The following is a 20,883-nucleotide window of genomic DNA, read 5'->3' on the forward strand; positions in this document are numbered from 1 at the left end:
TTAGTTCTTCAGAAAAATGAATGAGGTAGAACAGAAACATAGCCAGAAGCAGCTTCATCCAAATGATCTCAGTTGAAAAATAATGCGTTGAACCAAAATAAGAAAACGGTTGATCAAGTCGATCCTTGCTTTTCCACAGTCTCTCTGCTGGAAACTAGAAAAGTAGCATGAGTATGCTCTAATCAGGAAAAAAAAAAAAAGCAATCAAGTAGATCTGATCATCTGTTTGCAACTGTTTGAGTTTGGTATATATATTAAAAGTTATTGATGTTCAGCTGAAGACTACCAACAGGAAGAATCAAGAAGCAGTAACTGATTTCCCCCATATTTCTAGGCAATTACAAGTCCAAATAAAATGGTTTCTGCAAGTAAACTAAAAAAAAAGTTAGCAATCTCTCTGAAAGCAATTTCTCATACAAGACACTTTAGGCATGGTTTACTCCATGGATGTGGGGGGAGCATGGGAGAAAATTACTGTAAATTTTATCTCTAGGATAGAGATAAACTAAGTAACACTATACCAGACATTGTTCATGAAATTATGAAGATTCAATTATCTCTGGTAAGTAGACAAAGAAAACACAGGTGCTGTGCTTTCTCTCAAGGAAAGATGGAAAAAGTGTATCAAGCTGTACTCTGTAACTGGTACAGGTATTTCAGCTACATCTACTTACACTAAGCAACAGATCAGACCATCTTTCAACTGCAGCAGAGACACCTGAACACACAATACCTTATTTATTTCCAAGGTCAACAGAGACTCAGCATCAGTTTTGGCCAACTGTAGCTTGTTTTCTGGCACATAAAGCTCTTTCACCTCGTAAGACGCATCCACTGGTACAATGTCCTATATAAAAGGAATAAACAGAACTTAATGTTTGCTCAGAATGCCTCTTGGGCACTGAACACACATCAAGAAATAAAATTCTAATGTTGCACTACACAGTAGCAAGAGTTTATTCATTATGCAGTTTTTACTCATTTAAAAGCCAGCACTGTTCCAAGATGATGATATATTGCTAGTTACTCAAGCCAGCAGATTGGCTGAAGTGAAACACTCTGACAAGAGATTTTTTCTAAACCTTAAGTAACCCATATAACATTTACCTAGTAAATATTTAACCATTGAATTGAGTGAAGTTTTTATGACTTATTAATGCCCACATTATCTACAGTAGAAAGGAAGACTCAATGCTTTTACACACGCTGAAGAAGTAAAAAAAGATTTAGAGACTGAGCATTTATGAATTTAAGCCATTCACTATAGAAGATACATTAGAAATGGAAACATGAAAGTAAAATAAACAAAGCTCCTTCTCTACTGAAAATTAATACAGAAGTATAAATTAAATGTATTTCCTACAGCTAATGACATACTACCAGTATTTTCATCTATATACTAACTCTTAAAATATTTAAATGTGATGTCATCTGTGCACATATATGCAATGAACTGAAATCTAGCTCTATAAGCAACATATCAATTTTTTATTTGAAAAAAAAATCAGTTTTCCCCCATGTGTATTAAACAAGATATTCTCACTCCACAATGCTCAAGACTCAAGACCTTAAACTTGTTAGAAGACATTAACCCAAAGATAAAAACATAATTAAAAGAAGAGAAAAGGTCATCATGATAAAACTGTAAAGAGTCTCCTCCAACAAAGGATGGTGTAATATATCAAAACCCAGTCAAATGTTCCAGTGAAGTTCAGTAGCAAAAAATCAGTGAAAACACACTGACTGTTCTTTTTAAAACACATTTTTCAGTGTTTGAGAAACCTTTGTAAAGTAATGCTTTAATTTTTGAGAAAAAAAGCTCACCCTTAGAGCAGAGTATATACAAACCCATAACAACAATGAATAAATTATCTTTACTTTTCCAGTATATGCAGGCCAGAGTAAATAGGTATGCTTGCAGAAAATGCAAAGGTAGCTCAGGAATTTTAATGCATTTATCAGACCTTAGGCACTACCTCCATGGAAAGTAAAACAAAGGCAGTAGAAAGCTGACAAGTGAGAGATAAAATGACTATGGGAATAACAAGATGTCATGAGTCTCACTGGCTGCTGCATAATTCATATCCTCAAAGACACATCAAAAGAAGACAAATCAAACTAGCACTTAGAAATGGTGTTTTATAAGGAAAAGTTTGGTCCATTACATATCAGACATCATTTTGGAAGCAGATTTTATTACATCGCAAGTTAGGCAAAACCTTCCTTTTGTTTTCTCTGCCTGAGCAGCAGCATTACAGCCCAGGAGAGCTGCAGAAGACTCCTGCCACAGCAATAAGCCCAGAACCAAATGAAGGCATTGTCTCCTGTAAGGAACACTATAATGATGGAGTGCACATTATGCTGCTTCACAGATTTCCCTCTAGACCCTAGCTCATTACCAGGCTAGGATGGCCTAATTTTACAAACCATCACCAGCTTAAAATACATGTGCCTATTAAAAAGATCTCTTCAAGCATTATCCTGGGTTTAGTATCCCACTAATAGTCAAAACAAAGGTTTCACAATGCACTTTCCGTCAATAACCTACTTCATTATACAAATGTAAACAGCTTGAAGACAGTTCTAGCAACTGAGTCTGACATTTAGAGAACTTGTAGGATTAGTAAACCTAGACTCCCTTGCACACATGAAAGTGGTACTTAAAATAGCTTAGATTAAAAAAAAAAAAACAACAACCAAACAATAAAACCTGAAACAAGAGGAATCCATGCATCTTTAAACTGCATGAATTTTAGGAATTGGGAAAATGCTAGGCTAGCAAGCCATCTAGTGACCATTCTAAGGCATCAATTTTACTGAAAGCTTAATTCTACCAAAGGACAAGTTACAGAATATTCCTCAATATTTACTATTTCTCAATGCATTCATATAAAAAATGGCAAAATAAGAAATAAATAAACTAGATGCTTTATGGAAATGTGCCTCCTCACACTGGGGTGGTAGGTTCTTTGCTGATGCTGGTTGCCTCTGGAGATCATCCAGTCCAGCCTCCAGCACAAAACTGGTCCCACTACAGCAGGCTGCTCAGGACCTTGGCCAATCAAGTATTAAAAATCTCTAAGAACAGAGCATCCACAAACACTCCTAGCAACTTGTTCTAATAATTGATCATCTTTACAGTGAAAGGTTTTTTTCCCCTATGTCTAATTTTAATCTCCCATATTTCATCTCATGTCTGCTGGCCCTTGTCCTACCCCTGTGCATCTCTAAGAAAAGTCGTCATCAGTCCTCCCTGTACCCTCCCATTTGGATGATGAAAAGAGCAACAAGAACTCCTTCAGCCTTCTCTTCTCCAAGCTGAACAAATCCACTTCCCCTCAGCCTCTCCTTGTGCAGTGACATCCTCCAGCCTCCGACCATCTCAGTGTGACCTTCTGCACAACTCACAGAAGCACATCGATGTCTGTTTTCTTCTGGGTTTGGGAGAAGGGCACAAACCTGGATAAGGTATCCAGACCAGGTCCCACAAGTGCTACATAAAATTGCAAAATTACTTTTCCCAAGCTCCTGGCTATGCTCTTGTTATTTACAGTAGAGCCTGCAGGCAGTCTTATCTGCAGCACAGGCACATGTTTTCATAATGCTGACAAACGTTTTTACAATGCTGAAAAATTTATTTCATAGAACGCATAGAAGCACAGAATGGTTGGGGTTGTCAGGGGCCTTAAGGATTCTCTAGTTCCAACCCCCCTGCCATGGGCAGGGACACCTTCCACTAGACCAGGTTGCTCAAAGCCCCTTCCAACTTGGCCTTCAAGACCTCCAGGGTCTTGAAGCTTCTCTGGGCTACTTGTTCCAGTGTCTCACCAGGCTCACAGTAAGGAATTTCTTCCTAACATCTAATCTAAACTACCTTCTGTCAGTTTAAAATCTTGTCCTATCCCCAAATGCCCTTATAAAAAGTCCTTCTTCATCCTTCCTATAAGCCCTTTTGTTCAAATTACAGGAAATCTACAGAAATTATATTCTCAAGATAGCACTGCATTAATATGGTCTAAAAACAAGACGTGCCTATTTAGCCTTGCCTTGATTTCATTGTCTCTTATTGAACTAAGCAACCACTAAGATATCTTGCTATTCACAATACTGTTATCTCCAAAGAAAAGGAAAAAACTGCTAAATGTGCCTTAAACAAAGCTGACTGGGCTAGGTGCCAGCAGTCAGCACTGTATAGCAATGCAAGACTTCAGGGATCACTATCTTGGCACATGTGACATCGGTTTTCACAACTGTGAAACACACTGAATTGTTCTGAGCAGGAGGCACAGGGCCCCCACAGTCAGGAACTGCCACCTCTCACAGGTAGGACTCCTACACAGATCTCCTTTTTTCTTAAAAAAAAATATTCAGATGGGAATTTGGGCAAAAATCTAGAACTCTCCAATGGTTTTCTGCCCTGTCTTATCTCCTGAGCAACTCTGAGCAACCAGTCATCCATGAGCAGTTTTCTCGAAAATTTCAATACAAGAGACTAAATCTCTCCAGAGCTGTACTTACACAGAGGGTTAAAACTAACTCCATGCTGGCTACATGATGAGCTCTTTTGCTTTTATCAACTTCAACACTTGGTGGAGCTTTACTCAAACTACTGCCTATACCCTGAATTTCCAGAACATCCGACTCACATAAAAAAGCATGAGTAATTGTCTGCAAGAGTATCTCAATTAAAATAAATAGTTGTCTGGAATGTCATCCACTACCCACTGACTATAGATAATGTAAGGAAACACATTTCTTCTACATGAAGATTAGCAAATTCTAGGGGTATGGTTTCCAGAGGATAAAGTCATCTCTTGGCTGCCTTCACTTTTAGTGTTGGGTTTGGGGTTTTTTTTTTTGTCTATTTGTTTTGTTTTCTGTGTGGGGTTTGTGGGGGGTGGGGTTTTTTAGGTTGGATAATTAGCTGAATCCACTAATCAGGCAAAAGGAGAAGGCCCGGAGACTTGAAAAGGAATGGTGTAAATTGCAGGCACGAACAAGGAAATAGACCTACCTTTTCAGAAGCTATGAACCATAAACTCAACTCAGCCATGCCAAGAAGATCAGCTTCCTGAGCTGCTCATTACACAATTGCAGGACCACTTTTACTAGTGCAAGAAAAACAGTGGAAACAAGGGAAAGCAGACACAAGCACAGCAGCCCCTATTTAAGTGAGATCAAATAATGTGTAAGTGCAAGCCTGTCTCTTCACATCTGCAGTGTATATTAACTTGTACACTACAGAGACAACATAAAAAACTCAGACTCTTAAAATTGGTTGCTAGCATTTTTAAGTCAGTATTCACTGTTGGTTCTGTAAAAACTGAGACAGGTTTCTCTTCCTTCCTGTTATTGATATAAATTAATTTTCCACTTGTCCAAATCTTATTTCACTTGGAGATCAATGTTGTGCAATGTTCAGGTTTAAAAAGGAAACACACAATAGGACAAGTTTAAAAGTTTGAATTGAAAGATGCATAAGCCTTTAACTCTCAAACTGTCTTTGTTTTTCCCAGTACTTACATTCATATTGCAGGTACAAATACTTAAAAAAAAAAGTTTCTAAGATATGTCTCCATTTCTGCTCACCCTCTCTTGAAGAAGTTCCACAACTTGTTGTATACAATCATTCACATCACAGGAATCTGTTTTCAGCACAAGCTCTGGGGCTTCTGGTTTTTCATACTCAGAGTCAATCCCAGTAAAACCTACAGAACATAAGACAAAAATATTAGGTGACTTCTTCCAAAAGATGACTCCATTTTAACGCCATTCACAGACAGTTTTCTATACATAAACCAACACAACAGGCAAGAACATGGAGTTTTAGCTTCCTTAATACAGGATTTCTTAGGGAAGTCAGCAGGTTTTTTCTTTATCAGACACTTTGCTAATCATACTATCTGACTGCATCAAACTTCAGCATTCTGCAGTACATACATAGCACTTTTTTCTTGGTGAAGCTATTTGATTTTTACTGTGAATAAAGAAAAGAGCACTGACGGAAGAACTGTGCATATCAACCCAGAATTAGTAATCCATCCACTGTCCTTCATTAGCAGCTGATTGCTGCTCTTAAAAAAAAATAAAAGATGAAAAAATATTATGAACATCCAGTATATATGGACATTTACACTCATACCACCTAGCAGTACTCTGAAGTAAGGAATTTCAACACCTATTACATTAGTTTAGCTAATATACTCATCTCAAGGTAGCTGCTAATGTAAGATTGATGAGTGTGCTTATTATAGTTATAATAGCTGTCACAGACTGTACAAGCCACCGGTGACACTTGTTCTGGCCTGCTTAGCTTGCAATCTGCTTTGAAATCATGGGGATTCTAACCACTCATGCATAAACGAGGAAAAATCAAGCCCAAAGGCAAAGTGTATAAGCACTACAGGTCAGATCTGCATCAGGAATATCAACTGGGCTTCAACAACTGAACAGCTGTGTCCCCCACAAGTGCAAATGCAAACAGCAGAACTCCAGTTTTTCACTTCAGATTTAAATACCCTCAAAATTAGTAGTTTAGCTCCTCAACTAAGAAAAATATCAATTACTGCAGTACCCCATGTGATAAAGGAGGCTGATATCTTTTCCAAAACCTGTATCCTTTAGAAGGATCTGATTACCAGAGGAGTGGGAACAGCAGGCGAAGAAAGTGTCCCATTACCATTGCCAGAGAAAAAGAAGATAACAGTTGCTGACATGCCTCATGAACTGGCAAGGTCATTTAATTTTCATCCTTCATATATCAGATAGGTCATGAGATACGGCCACTGCTACACCAACTTGTAGCTTACTCAGGCACTGTTTACTTCTCTACCACTTCTACAGGAACACAATTCCATTATGGGGCTTGTAAAATTAAAAAAATACTAGGGATATTCTATGGCACAAATAAGCATTCTGTATAGAACTGTACCTTTGTATCATGTCAGGTCAAGCCACCTTGCTTTGATTTTGAACAAATCTTAGTTCAGCTTTATTTATTTTTATTCCTGGTGTTACATGAAATATTCTGTAGTACTAGAAGTATCAAGCAAATAGTATGAGTGATAGTCAAGTATCACTCATATGGAATGTCTTAGATTTCTTCAATTTTATATCACTTTTGATTAACAGTGAATTCATACAGCATCTGCAAACTCCCCAAAAGTGATTAGTTTAAAAACTACTTTGCTACTAAACACAGATCTAGCTATCATCAGCCTCTGCAAACTACAATGTAACACAAAGCAAAGCAGCACTTGAAACAATACTTGCAATGTATGATTGCACAGCTGAGGTTTTTTTATTGCAGTTTATACTTAAATCTTGACCTGAGGGTGAGAATAGGAAATAATGTTCATGGGCACTAGAATAGAACACTGATTTAGAAGTAAAAGTTAGTATTTTTTGAAGTCTTCTTAATGGTCTTTACAGGTAGACAATAGCCTTACTTTACTTCTTGGAAGGAACTAGCAACTTTTTGGAAGAAACTAGCAACCAATGCAGTTCTTCAAAGACTTTAGAAAGAATCAGGCTCTTTTTTTACTAGTCAATGGACACACAAAGGAGACAGACTAATCCTCCATCATTACATGGTTTCTATTGCAACCTTTAATGTGCTCAAGGTTTTTCCTTGTGTGAGGTTAGCCACTTTTACCCTTTCATAGTCCTACACATTTAACTAGTCAGTTCCATGAGTTAGAAGTAAATTTCAATTTTCTTCTCAGTCCTGTCCTGCATCCATGCTCTTTTTAAGGGTGGTACACTCAGACTTGAGCACATCCACTTACATGGAGTCAGATTACACCAATGTTTCACTTATGCAGAAAGATGTGATTACATCTAGGTTCACCTTTAATTTCTCCAGCCCTGGCTTTCTTATAGAGTCCTTTAACATCCCTCTGCTCACAGACATGCAATGGAGCATCCACAAATACTTCAAAAAAAGGCAAACTTGCCCCTTCATGAATTCGTCTGGCATTATTACGATCCTGAAAGAAAACAGAAGAAAAATCCTAAAAGGTTGCCCCCACATATTGTTACTTGGTTTTGCCTTTGAAGTTCATTTTAAAGAAGCTGACAGCACAACGCAAGCAAGCTTTCAAAGTTGGAAAAAAGAAATGTGATTTGATTAACAGATGCCCTGCAAGCTATATCACTCTGGCTACAGTACATCACATGGTAAAAGCTGACAGGATGATGTGAGATATTTTACATTAAACTTGATATATTAGAAAAAACAGAACCAAACCCAGCCAGTAGAATGCAGGATTTTCTCTACCCATACATATATGTCTGAGGAATTACATCTGCCTAGCTGAGTACAGCCAGGAGGAAGTGTTACCTGCTGCTCCTGATACAACCACCCTTCTCTCCCAAGCACCAGTTTTCCCTACATTCCTTAAACTGACAACACTTGTGTAGTCAAAATATTGTATTATTTGTATTATTTTATTTTTATTGTATTATTTTTATGGCTTGCCAAGCATTGGAACAATATTGGTGGCTTTCATTCAGAGAAAAAAAAAGCCTTCCAAAATCCACTAAAATCTTCTCTTACCAAATACTGTTTATTTTATTAGTTATTTTCCTCATATCTAGAGACTTCTGTTTTACTGTAGGATTTGAGTTCCCCAAATTATTATCAGAAGAACTGTTTGTACCACACTAACCAAAGAAACAACACATTCTCATGTCATGAAACACCTAGGCTTAAAGTCCCTGGGTCATTCTTCAAGATACTTGGGTGTTCACACACCCTTTTTGTCTCTCCCCTCCAGGTTCTCATGCACGGATGAAAACAGTCTTCACAAAACAATGTGAAAGTGGATTTACGTTAATTTTCAGTATTACATAATATCATGTTGTATACACAACATGAAATAAAGTAAAAAGAACCTACAAGCAATTAAAACACTTCTCCCTTAAGCCACCTGGTAAAAATAAAGCTCTCACCGTTCATTCACTAAAGGAAAAATTGCTTATACAAACAATTTAACTGAGTCTTCAGGTTAAGTGTACACCTAGTCTTCATATTTATAAAGTACTGGAATCTACATGGATCAAACAAGATATTGCAATTTTAAGAGTCTTTCTTGGAACATCATTTGAGCTTGTTTGTAATATTAGAATAATAATTCTGTCTAATGGACTGAAGGATAGTTCCAGTTATAGAACTAATGTAAACATTTTATATTTAAGATTAGTATTTCTGTTTTGAGTAATCACCTCCATAAAGCACAAACATCACCAAAAAAAGCAAGTAAGTATTTAATTCTGGCTAAGTTCAGAAAGCGATTTCTGTAACTAGAATTCTCAGTGACATTTTGCATTTTGTATTTTCCCTACACTTCATCCAGAGGTTTTTCACACTTACCTGAGCATAAGGAGAGATGAAACTAGTAATGCACACCAAACCAGCATCTGCAAACAATTTAGCAACTTCAGCAATACGACGAACATTTTCTTCTCTATCTTCTGGTGTGAAACCCAGATTCTTATTAAGGCCTTGGCGAATATTGTCACCATCCAATGTGTAGCATGGAATACCATGGCATACTAAATACTCCTCCAGTGCCATGCTCACTGTAGTCTTCCCAGCACCAGATAGACCTAAAATATTCAATAATAATATGCTATCAGCATAGAAACAGGTTAAGTCAAATTGTAGTACATGCATATTATGAAAACTCCAAAGCAACAGGCATCAGCAGCAATGCCTTTTAGATAAGCTTACTTGGAATATAAGCCAAGTGGCTTTTATACAGATAATAGGTATAGAGAGAAAGGCACAAAGTTAAGTGTGCAATTTGAAGCAGGTAAGAGTTTGACCTTGAGCTCTGCTGCTGCTGCTTATAGAGACGGTGCACTTTCCCTAGTGCTACTGGCAATTATTACTACCTGAGCAAACTTAATTCAGAAACCAAACACAGTTACAATCTCATATTTATATAAGAGGAAGATGTCACATTGAAGTGAATTTCTGTCAACAAAAGAAATGGAATGAGGCCAAAATCACACTCTGTTCTTACTCCTTGCAGAATGACAGCACTGAATTAGACACCACTGACTCACTCAAGACTCACACACAGCAGTGATGCTCCACTAATCAGCGTGTGATAGCAACAAGAAAAGGAAATTGTACTATCAAACTCTGTTCTAATTTAGAATCCTTGGCAACAAACCTTTGCTGGCCCTAAAAAGTCCACTGTTCACTTTAATTTGGAAATTTATTTAAATAATTTTTCCAGACTAGATTTCAATTTATCTGGAGCACATGCTTCTGCTTATACCAAGAAGTCAATTTGTAAGTGGAGCACAAACTCAGATCTTCCTAAGATGACATTTACCCTTTGAGTGAGAAAAAAAATAAGGGGGGTAATGGTAGTCTAAAAACAGTAGCACCACTGGGTGAAGAAAAATGTTTTTATTAGTGGTGATTAAGATTTATTTTAACTCTCAAAGAATGGAGAAAAACAAAAAAATCACACAAAACAGCAGCTTGGTGTTACTTCCAAGACATCTATCGCAAAGGATAGCAACCATTCCTAAGAAAACACAAAGTGCAGAGGAAACCTTGACAGCTTAAGATGTTCAGGGTAACTTAAAGAAAAGGAGTCATTGCATTGCTTCCTCTGGTGCCCATTAGCCAACTCAGTTTGCTAATCTCGCCCACCCACACACCCATGGGGTATTTTCCCTTTTTCTCCCTTTGTGTGTATGTGGGGAGGCTGTGCTAAGTTCAGTGATGATTTCCCAAGATGAATCAGCTCAGTGTTGAGTTGGGCAAGCAGTACAGTATGTGCAAGGCAAGAGAAGGAACACAAGGCAGGAAACAGAACAGTGTTCTTTTGGCAGCAATTAAGTACACCCCCATTATAGAAAATAGGCACAACAGTCCAAAATAAGATTTCATCAACTTCATCATTTGCTTCTCACTGATGCAGTCTTTGACTTGCTGTTTCTGTCCCCACATCTAGCTTGCTATTTGCTCAAACGCTCTAGCTTTTCACACATCATTTGGTCTGCAACATGTAATGAATTGCAGAAGTTAAGGTTATACATTAATGAATTTAAAAACAGTCTTGGAGCTGACAAGTCTTTGATATAACTTACACTCTAAAGATTGCATATTACTTTACACATGAAAGCAATGTTTTTCCATATTTTTGCTACATTCCTCAGTTTTCTTTACTAGGACCCTCTAACTCAGCATTCATTAAAACAGAGCTCTCAAATAAAGGTTACCTTGAAAACTGAAAAGCGATCCCTGAAAGATCTTTCCATACACTCCCACTCCGTGAGTGCTGACAAAGTGAGAGAATCTTGGAGTGTACCAGTATTTCAGATTTTATTCTAACACCTATCAGAATTTTGAAACTCACATTTGCACAGCTCTAGAATGGTTAATATTGCTTACTTCAATGCCTACAGTCCTTTTCACCCTTTCACATTACTGCTCAAACACGTTCAATAACCTAGCTTCCCACACACATTCTTGATATTTTACCACCACCCTTCTTCCTGAAAAAAGAAGGAAATTGGGCATTAAGATTACATTTGTTTAAAAAGAACATTGACTGGGAAATATTGCCATATAGAGAACTGAGAAAACATTTTTATCATGACCTTTTTCAAAATTAGATTAATGAATTACCAGAAGAAACAGAAAGGCAGCCCACCAGATCATTCAAGCATTGACAGAGAGGCTGGAGCTATGTGATGGAAACAGGGAGAGAAAGGGCTCCATTCTTTTCCCAAAGAAATACATGACAGCAAGCCACTGTATCAAATCTCTTTGGAATGGCTCTCAGCAGTTTGTTATCAATGACTGCTTTACATTTCACACACGTTTAGTAACACTAGTGGAAACCAGTTGTACTGAATGTAGTTTCTCTAATACTCTGTGAAGATTTTTTATGTTGCAATGCAGCAGTGTTCTAAATGGTTTACAACCAATTAAATGACATATTTTGCTATATTTTTTTTATTACCAGTTTTAACTAAAAGAAAACTTTAAGGGAAATATTTTAAAGCTTCCAAAAACTTTGAAAGATAGAACAAAAAAATTCCCTCACTGTTACAAAAACAAAAAATATCTTCCAGAATGTATTTACCGCCTCTATTTACAAAAAAACCCCCACAGAGCTGATTTCAAAAATAACTCCCAGTATGCATTGCCTAAATATACAATTGCTGTCCAAAGGCACGGGTTTATGTTGAAATTTTATTTCAAACCAAGGAGACAAGAACAATCCAAAGAGAAGAGGCTTTTACAGAAAAGACCTAGACGTACAGACTCTTAAAAAACGTTGCATTTCATTTCAAAATAGATAAAATGGATGGTACAAAGAGACAGAATTGGTTAAAACAAGGAGCAATAAAAAAAAAAGGCAACACACACAAGGAAAACAAAAAGCCCCATACATTCCAAAACTCAACCAGAAGTAGCAGACAGTACCAAAAAACAACCCTCCCAGAGCACTGAACAAAACACATTTTTAAGTTACTATTTATCCCAAAGCAATTTCCTGCTAGTCTACCTAAAAATAGCAATAAAATTGCATCAAGGTCTTAGATTTCACAAACATTCAACTCTGCATGCAAAAAAGAGCTACAGCTAAGTAGCTTTTCAAAAGAGTACTAAAACAAAAGGATCCTCAGAAATCCATGGCCGTACCTGTTAACCAGACTGTGCATCCACGAAAACCACTTCTTGTTCCTACCACTTGGCCTCTCTTATTCCTGCTGACATGATGAGCTTGGTAGGTAACATTGGTTGCCCTTTGCATTCCCTGTAAAAGAAGTCATTGGTAAGTCTTTGATTGATATGCTGTGAGCTGGCAAAGCAAACAAGTTCATTCACAGAGAAAGACTTGGAGACAGAAAAATGGAAGTAAAACCAATACCCATTCCATCAGCTCCAGCATGGACCAAAGGAGACACAGGAAATCAGAACAGTCACCCATAGCCAACCACATCCCTCGTGCTACTTCAAGCTTGGGACTGACAGGTTAATCAACTACTACTTTCAAATAAAACTTGTTTAAGAAAAATCAACTACAAAATAGACAGATGAACTGCTAGACCTTGACTTCTATCCAAGTAATTTTGGGGATCTGCTTAGTAGAGTACCATGGGATAAAGCCCTGAATGGAAACCCAAGAAAATGGGTTGATATTCAAGGATCACCTCCTCCAAGCTCAAGAGTGATGCATCCCAACAAAGAGGAGGTCAGGCAAAAAAGTCAGGAAACCTGCATAGATGAACAAGAAACTCCTGGACACAAACACAGAAAGGAATTCTACAGAGGGTGGAAGACTAGGGAAAAGGTGGGCCCTCTCTGAAAGGAAAAGGGACACATGGTTACCAGAGACATGGGGAAGGCTGAGACAGTCAATGACTTTTCTTGCCTCAGTCTTCACTGACAAGTGCTCCAGTCACACCACCCAAGTCGTGAAAGGCAAATGCAGGGACTGGGAGAATGAAGAACCACTGCCCACAGTAGGAGAAGACCAGGTTCAAGGCCATCTAAGGAGCCTGAAAGTGCACAGGTCCATGGGACCGGATGAGATGCATCTGTAGCTCCTTAGTGAACTGGTGGAGGATGTGGCTAAGCCACGATCCATCATATTTGAGGAGTCACAGCAGTCAGGTGATGTTGGAAAAAGAGGAACATAAGTCCATTTTTAAAAAGCAAAATAAGGAAGACCTGAGCAACTACAAACCCACCAGTCTCACTTCTCTGCCCACCAAGATCACGGAGCAGAAGTTCATAGAAACTAAGCCAAGACACACAGAAAGTAAGGAAGTGATTTGTGACATCCAACCTGGCTTCACTAAGGGCAAATCATGCCTGACAAATTTGGTGGCACTGGCTCTTTGGCTCATTTTTAACTCCTAAGAGGCCTTTTCATTGCAAACTACACACATCTCTCCCAATTTTCAGTTAAACAAGTGCCTTTATGTATGGCATCATCTGTCTCCAGACAAGACACAGTTATCATAGAGTCTAAATGTTTAAAGGAAGTACTATTTCAAGGAACTTTTTAAAGAATTTATTCTAAAATATGGGATATTTTTCCTATACTTTTAATTTAAACAAAGCTGGTTACAGAGTTTCTTAAAACTGCTCATCCTAATAACCTGCTCTACAAATATCTCCAGTAAGATGACACTGTTGTCAAACACATTTCACAATCTAAAGTCAGAGAGCCCACAGGAAGATCAGCCTTGGCTGATCTTCGACTTTAATGGTATCTGGCTATATTAATTTTGTTTGTGAAAGATCAAGACCTTAGATTGCCAGACCACAGATGAGCAATCAAACAAAAGAGAAGACTTTAAAAAAAGAGCAGGGGGCTGGGGGGTGAGGGATGAGAGGGATTAGTGGTATCTGTAATGCTGCTTTGGCTTCCCTTGCTTGCAAACATCTTGCATTATCTTCTCTTTCATCATTGTATCAGCGCCAGTTGAAAAAGAAAACATGCAGTATATTTAATATAAAAGAAAGTAGGGACTATATTCCTCTATGGAGTACTAGCAGAGAGCTGTTCATAGTTTCACAGAGAAACATCAAAAAGTAGAATTAACAAAAACATGGTATCTACTTGTGGATTCAAGGACTGCTGCTACATCATTCTTCTATTCAAAGGTTTATCTATAACTTAATTGGAAATAATGAATTTGTGCGATTGTATGTCCCCACTTCTATACATGACTAGGCTCATAGTTAATACAAACAGAAACTCAAGGTAAGAATCTATGTTCAGGTTTTAAATACAATACCTCTGTAATTCGGTGGTGATAGTTCAGCAACTAAAATTAGATGAACACTGAATACCAACCCAGAAGAAACCACCACCTGCAAACAGGTTATAACCATACAAAATGAAGTTAACCTAGCTGATCATGTTATCTTCAAATAATTTATCTCCTAAAACAAAGCTGTTTTGGGCACAAAGTCATTGCAATACAGCTGACTAAAACCAAAAGTCAAAAAGTCAGTCTTTCTTTTTATAGCAGGAACAATTATGCACTACATAAAATTGGAGATCTCAGTGAGCAAATGCACAAATTGTGAAGTTAAAACCAACAAAAATAATTGAAGTGCTTCAATTAAAAGATATATAGTGCATAATGAATGTACACAGCCATTCAAACTAATACAGTAATAGCTACATTCTCTCCCATTAATTCCAGTTGTACTGTATTGTACCAGGCACTGGATAAACAGCAGTCTCAAAGCACAAATCCCATGCCACTGTCTCAGTAAGCTCTCTTACATTAAGACATAAACCCACACATGCTTTGCTTTTGATGCCTGGCAACAAGACTATTATCAGACTCGAACATTGGAGGTCAAATGTCTCATCCAAGGAGACGTCTTCCAGTCCATATTCCATAAACTACATCAGTTTTCTCTCTTTTCCAGAACTAGGAAAGCAGTAATGAAACTACTCAGGCTATTACACTAGGTTTACAGAACACATCAAACCCCGAGGAAGCAGGCCAGAGGGATTCTTAAAATGATGAAAAAGACACAACTTTTATGAAAAAAAGTATGAATATCTACTTAGCAGAGATGAGGAATCACAGCAATGAGAAGACCAATTGACTGCTAGAGGACAAGGCACACAAGTGCAGAGGAGCAGCCAGCAAGCCGAGCAGAGGGACAATAATCCACCTGTACTCCAGAAGCAGGCATCTAAGACTAAAGGTTGAAGTGCTCAAAGAGTCTGCATGCTCTCAAAACATGCCTGCTGGTTACCAGCTGCCCCATTTTCTGTATCTGTGTGCAGGCATACAAACAAGACTGCTCAGTACTAATCCTGGCCAAATCCCCCTTATCTTCCGATAGAAAACTGCCTTTTAGAGAGGTGCTCTAAAAAGTTAATAATTTAGCAAGTAATTCCCTGCTGCTGTAAAAAAAAAAAAAAAAAACCAAAAAAAAGTAGTTCCCTAATTATGTCCATTTCCCATCAAATAATTTGCTTCCATATGATTTGCCCACACCACCGAGCATAAAAAGCGGAACAAGCTGAACACTGGATCTTCAACAACCCAGGCTTTTAACTACTATCCCTGACATACACCCTACTACAAATATTGATGTGGCACAAAAAAATACTCACTGGCACATATTGTTTGTGCTCTTAAATTATTTAGCCAGTCTTCAAATTCTTGTACATAAAATTTGATGACTATCAACAGATGAAATTAAATGGCCACCCAAAATGATACCAGACATAAAGAACAGTCATTTCCTTTTACACTATATCAAAGCATCTCTCACCTTGGAGATCTATATTAACAATGTTAAAAGAAATGAGACACAAGAAAACATGCTATAGAAAAACTCAATGTGATGAGCAAGTATTCTTTGAAGAAGCTATTTTAAAATTCTAAGCCTAATTACATTCACTATAGTAGTCCCTGCTGAAAGGACACGTTACATTTTTGGAAAGGGGCTAATGAAAAAGAAGGCATTAAACACCAAGGTTTCTCTGCTTTTTTTACAACCATTGCATATTTCCACTCTGACATCCCCACAAAAATGTGTCTTCCACCCTGCAACACACTGCTTCTGCATTAAGTAGACAAACACTGCATCTTAATATTTTCTCTCCTACTTCACCATATTAAACAGAAATAGTGCTTCAGTCCACTGTGTTTCATTATAGCAGTAATATCAGCTGACAATGCTGACATATCCTTCCTTTCTCCTCCCCCACTATGCTGGTTTGTTTCTCTCATGAAATCAAAATTGCTCTAACAGGCAAACATCTTTTATTGAAGTAAAAAAAAAGTGGTATTAAAGAAATCCTTTCATAGATGTGCACTGGAGAGCTGCAATGATAAAGAAGGAAGGGTAACTCTGCTGTTCACTTTTTCTGGCATGAAGGTAAATTTTAGCTTTGCAGGTAGTTAACCAAGGAAATGAATGACTACAGACATCCAGGAACCACAGCAACAAAAGAAAGAAAGATGATATGGGTCAAAAGGAAATACTAACTCTGTCAACTTCTCTACATACAGACTTCCTGAGATGACCCTTTTTTTTTTTCTTATCTTTCTTGATGTTTTGCCCAGTTACGCCTACATTTTTTTATTGCCAAAGCCAAATCAGACTATCAGTGCCAAACACCTTTGATGCAAGAACACAGACAGGCATCCAGATCACGGAAAGCAAACCAAAGTTGCAATGCCAATACCAAAAGAAAGCCAAAAGAAGAGATTATTGCTTAATTGTTCTATGGTTAACAGACAGATGGCATATACAGTGGCATAAGCTGAATTTATTCTTCATTACTTTCAAGTAACAATGAAATATTGTACTTCTAAATCAATATCAAATTTTAAGTTCTCACAAAGCGACACCTCGGGGAAGGAAGTAAATCTTTCCATGGCAAGCAGACTCCCCAAGCTGCAGCACCAACTTGGGACAGCTTGAAGCTGGAAGTATCAGAAAACAACAGACATGGTTTCCATACAAACCATATATACCAAAGAAACTGCGACTAATTCCATATCCTTCTGCTCTAAGATGACAGTGTTGGTTTCCCCACGCTAAGAAGTCCCATAAGCTAGCAAAAGCAACACATGCAGCCCCCTCTGAAGTGCAGTCTTAACTTTCAATGCCTTTCTCATTTCCCAGTCATAAGAGACGATCTTTAGGTCATTTGTTAACTTGCTCACCATGTGCCTCTTATAAACCAGGGATACCCTGATAACAACACATTTTTATGACATTTATTATTCAGCACTGATAACCAAATGAGTAGTTTTCTTTTTTTCCCTGCAAAGTGTTCTGCTCAACAACCAAACAGCAACTCAAGTGCATGGAGAACAGTGCCCATTTTTTTGACTACATACAAACACAAGCAAGGAAAATAAACATGGTTCCAACACAAAAATTCAGCTACCACAGAGGCTATAACCACATATTTATATGAGGTTTCAGGACCAAAAGATCTGTCAGGAATATCTTCCATTAGCTACTTTCTCAAATTCTGGTTTGAAAATCTGTGCTTTGATTTCGACAACTGTGCTTGGGAAAGAAGGGCAAACCCAGAAATTATATCTGAGCAATAATATCTTTTAATCTTTTAAAAACTTAACAATTCCCCCAATCCATATTCTGCCATAACCTACAGCATTACATTTTTTCCCACCTACAACAAGAATTCTTACTTGGATCCTTACAATTATTGCCCACTAGAAGGCAATTTGTCATGGTGATACCGATACAATAAGGCATTTAAACACCTCCGCACAAAGCACCACCCGACCTGCCAAATTCATGCTCTCCTGCCACTGACACAGACCAGCTCCCCTTTGCCAGGTGCTCTAAAGCTGGGACAGTTTGAAAGATCACAGCAGCAGCAATCACCCAGAATCTCCTACAGTACTGTGGATACAAGCAATTCAGTGGTAAAGATATTATTAAGAAGTGTGTCTTTGCCTGCCACCTGCTGCGGTACCAGCATGACCAAAGGCAGAGACAGCTTATTGACCAGTGCTGGAGGGGACTCACAGGCTGGCATCAGAGGGGATGGATAAAAAATGAAGTCAGAATTTACTCCACTGAATATGCTCTCAGAAACAAGAACTGGAGCAAGGTCTCACTCGGAGCCACCTGCAAACTGATGCAACAGCTCAGTCGTGTTAGCCAAGCCACTCTAAAGAAAGTGTTCCACACATCTCCCTATCAAGCCAGTGTAATGGCAGTGTCTGTGGCTATGCTGTGCTCTGTAACTGGGGAGTTTGCTGTGCTCAGAGGTGGGCTTGGCAAGGGCACTTCCACAGACAGAGGTGTATTCTGAATAGCACTGGAAGCACAGAGAAATTCTGAAAGACAAGGCTCTGCCTACTCTCCTAGGGGCTGCCAATTCCACCAGGGTAAGTTGCTTTGACTTTGCTCTCAGCTGAACAGATGCAGAGCCAGTAGTGCCAGAACATTTGCCTGTGGAGCATGTGAATCAGTAGCATTTTTGTTCCTGGTGAAGCTTATTGGTTTATAAAGAGCATTTCAGTTGAGGTCTTCTGAAGAAAAAGGGAGAAGCGGAAGACTTCCTCTGCTTGCCACGTAGCATAGAGGGGGTTGCAAACCTCAACTGAACTCAGCAAACACTTAATGTCTGTTAAGGAATTTCCCTTGTTTGGACAAATCCATCTTGGTTTTGCTGATGACTAAGGAAATGATACAGAGTAACTTTTGCATACACTTTGTTAACCCCACACAGACATCGTCTATTCCACTAACTTCTAAACATTGGATTTTGCTGTTTCCTAGTGGAATTGAAAGAATGTAACCTACCGATTACTCTCTTACATAAACAAGTTTAAGCTTGTACACAGTGGAAGAGGCTTGGTCAGGCACAACATCTACCGAACAGTACGATACGAACTTCACTGTTTTTCAGGCAACAGCTGCTTTTATTTGGAGAGCTGTGGCCTGCACCACTCACAGCAAGACTTCAAAGACTGATATGCACTTCTACGTTCGTATCAAATGTTTTCTGGATCTTATGTCTTGCCTGTTTCAACTCGGCATTGATTGAAAGAAATCACGCTTTCATTTTTTTTCGCTTGCCTTGCATCATCAGAGGTATCAAATGTTCTCAAAGGCCTGCAATGTCTCTTCTAAATAGCTGCATTTTGGTCTCTGCTGTAAACCGATCTTCCCCCATCTTTATGAACAAGAATGAAGACTTTGGTTAGATTTTTTTAAGCCCTGTCTCGACAGTTTTCCACATAACACCCGCAACACAAAGAACCCCAGTCTTTGGCCAATCCAGGTTTATGAATGGCCACATTGTACATCACATTCTTCAGTCTTCCTTCTTCCAAAACTCTGGAAGCCGAGGGCTCACGGCGGAAGAGGCAGGGATGAAACCTCCAGACACGGGGTCCTCTCCAGAGGGGCTCCCTGCCCTTCCCCACAGGCGGCCCCGGGCGGGGAGCGCGGCACGGAGCCCCCCGTCCCGGCTCCCGCTGCCGCCCACTGCCACATCACCACGGCGCTCGGCCGCTTCTGCCTCCCCTCTCCTCTGCCCCCGCACGCCCACCTGCCCACCGGCGCACAGCCCGCCCGCTCACCCAGCTCGGCTCCCTGTTGCTCAGCTTGACTTTCTTGCACTGGCTCTCGGGCAGCTCCATGGCCGCAGGGCAGCGAGAAGAGGAGGAAGGGAAGGAGGACGCGCCTTCCCGACTGATGCTCGGTGCGGATGAAGCCGCTGCCGCCGAAGACCTGTACCGTCTGCGCACTCCCGCAACTCGGCCAAAGGTGGTGCAGGGAGGAGCCGCGGCCCGGCAGCCGCAGGGAGGGACGGACGGACGGAGGGAGGGAGGGAGAGAGGGAAGGACGGAGGGAGGTGGCTGAGAGGAGACAGAGCCACGGCAGCCCCGCCACGCGCCTGCGCCGCGCGGTGACGTGCGCGGGGAGGCGGCGGCCGCCACTTCCGCCGCCGCCGCTGCTGCTCCGGTGGCTTTCGGTGTCTGTGCCCGTGTCCCTGCCGCCCCCGCGGCCCGGCCCTGCGCTCACGAAGGCAGCTCGCTTCGTTCAAGAGGACATAGTCCTAAGCGATAACGAGAGGAAATAGCCTGAAGCTGCACCACGGGAGGTGTAGGTTGGACATGAAGAGGAATTTCTTCACAGAAAGCGTGATGAGATACTACAATGGGCTGCCCAGGGGAGGGGATGAGTCACCGTCCCTGGAGGTGTTCAAGGAAACAGTGGATGTGGCACTGGGTACCATGGTCTGGTTGACAAGGTGATGTTCGGTCACGGAGTGGATTCGATGACCCCAGAGGTCTTTCCCAGCCTCATTGATGGTGTGCTTCCCACCCGCTCTGCACTGCGGCGTTCCGCTCGGCCGGCATAGC

The 20,883-nt window shown here is 39.7% G+C and overlaps 1 protein-coding gene across 1 annotated transcript in view; it reads right to left on the minus strand.

Moving 5' to 3' along the window:
- Positions 1 to 20,395, minus strand: part of PAPSS1 (3'-phosphoadenosine 5'-phosphosulfate synthase 1) — a 40,022-nt gene extending 19,627 nt beyond the window's left edge. Inside the window, exons 1-6 of the mRNA XM_048303654.1 lie at positions 20,098 to 20,395; positions 12,677 to 12,791; positions 9,374 to 9,609; positions 7,850 to 7,988; positions 5,590 to 5,708; positions 734 to 847 (exon numbers count right to left, since the gene is read on the minus strand). Of these exons, the coding sequence (XP_048159611.1) occupies positions 734 to 847; positions 5,590 to 5,708; positions 7,850 to 7,988; positions 9,374 to 9,609; positions 12,677 to 12,791; positions 20,098 to 20,157 (783 nt within the window). The 5' untranslated portion in view covers positions 20,158 to 20,395. The remainder of the gene's footprint in view (positions 1 to 733; positions 848 to 5,589; positions 5,709 to 7,849; positions 7,989 to 9,373; positions 9,610 to 12,676; positions 12,792 to 20,097) is intronic.
- Between the last annotated feature and the right edge of the window lie 488 nt (positions 20,396 to 20,883).

The sequence above is a fragment of the Corvus hawaiiensis genome, chromosome 5 (assembly GCF_020740725.1).
Source record: "Corvus hawaiiensis isolate bCorHaw1 chromosome 5, bCorHaw1.pri.cur, whole genome shotgun sequence".
Taxonomy (NCBI): Eukaryota; Metazoa; Chordata; class Aves; order Passeriformes; family Corvidae; genus Corvus; species Corvus hawaiiensis.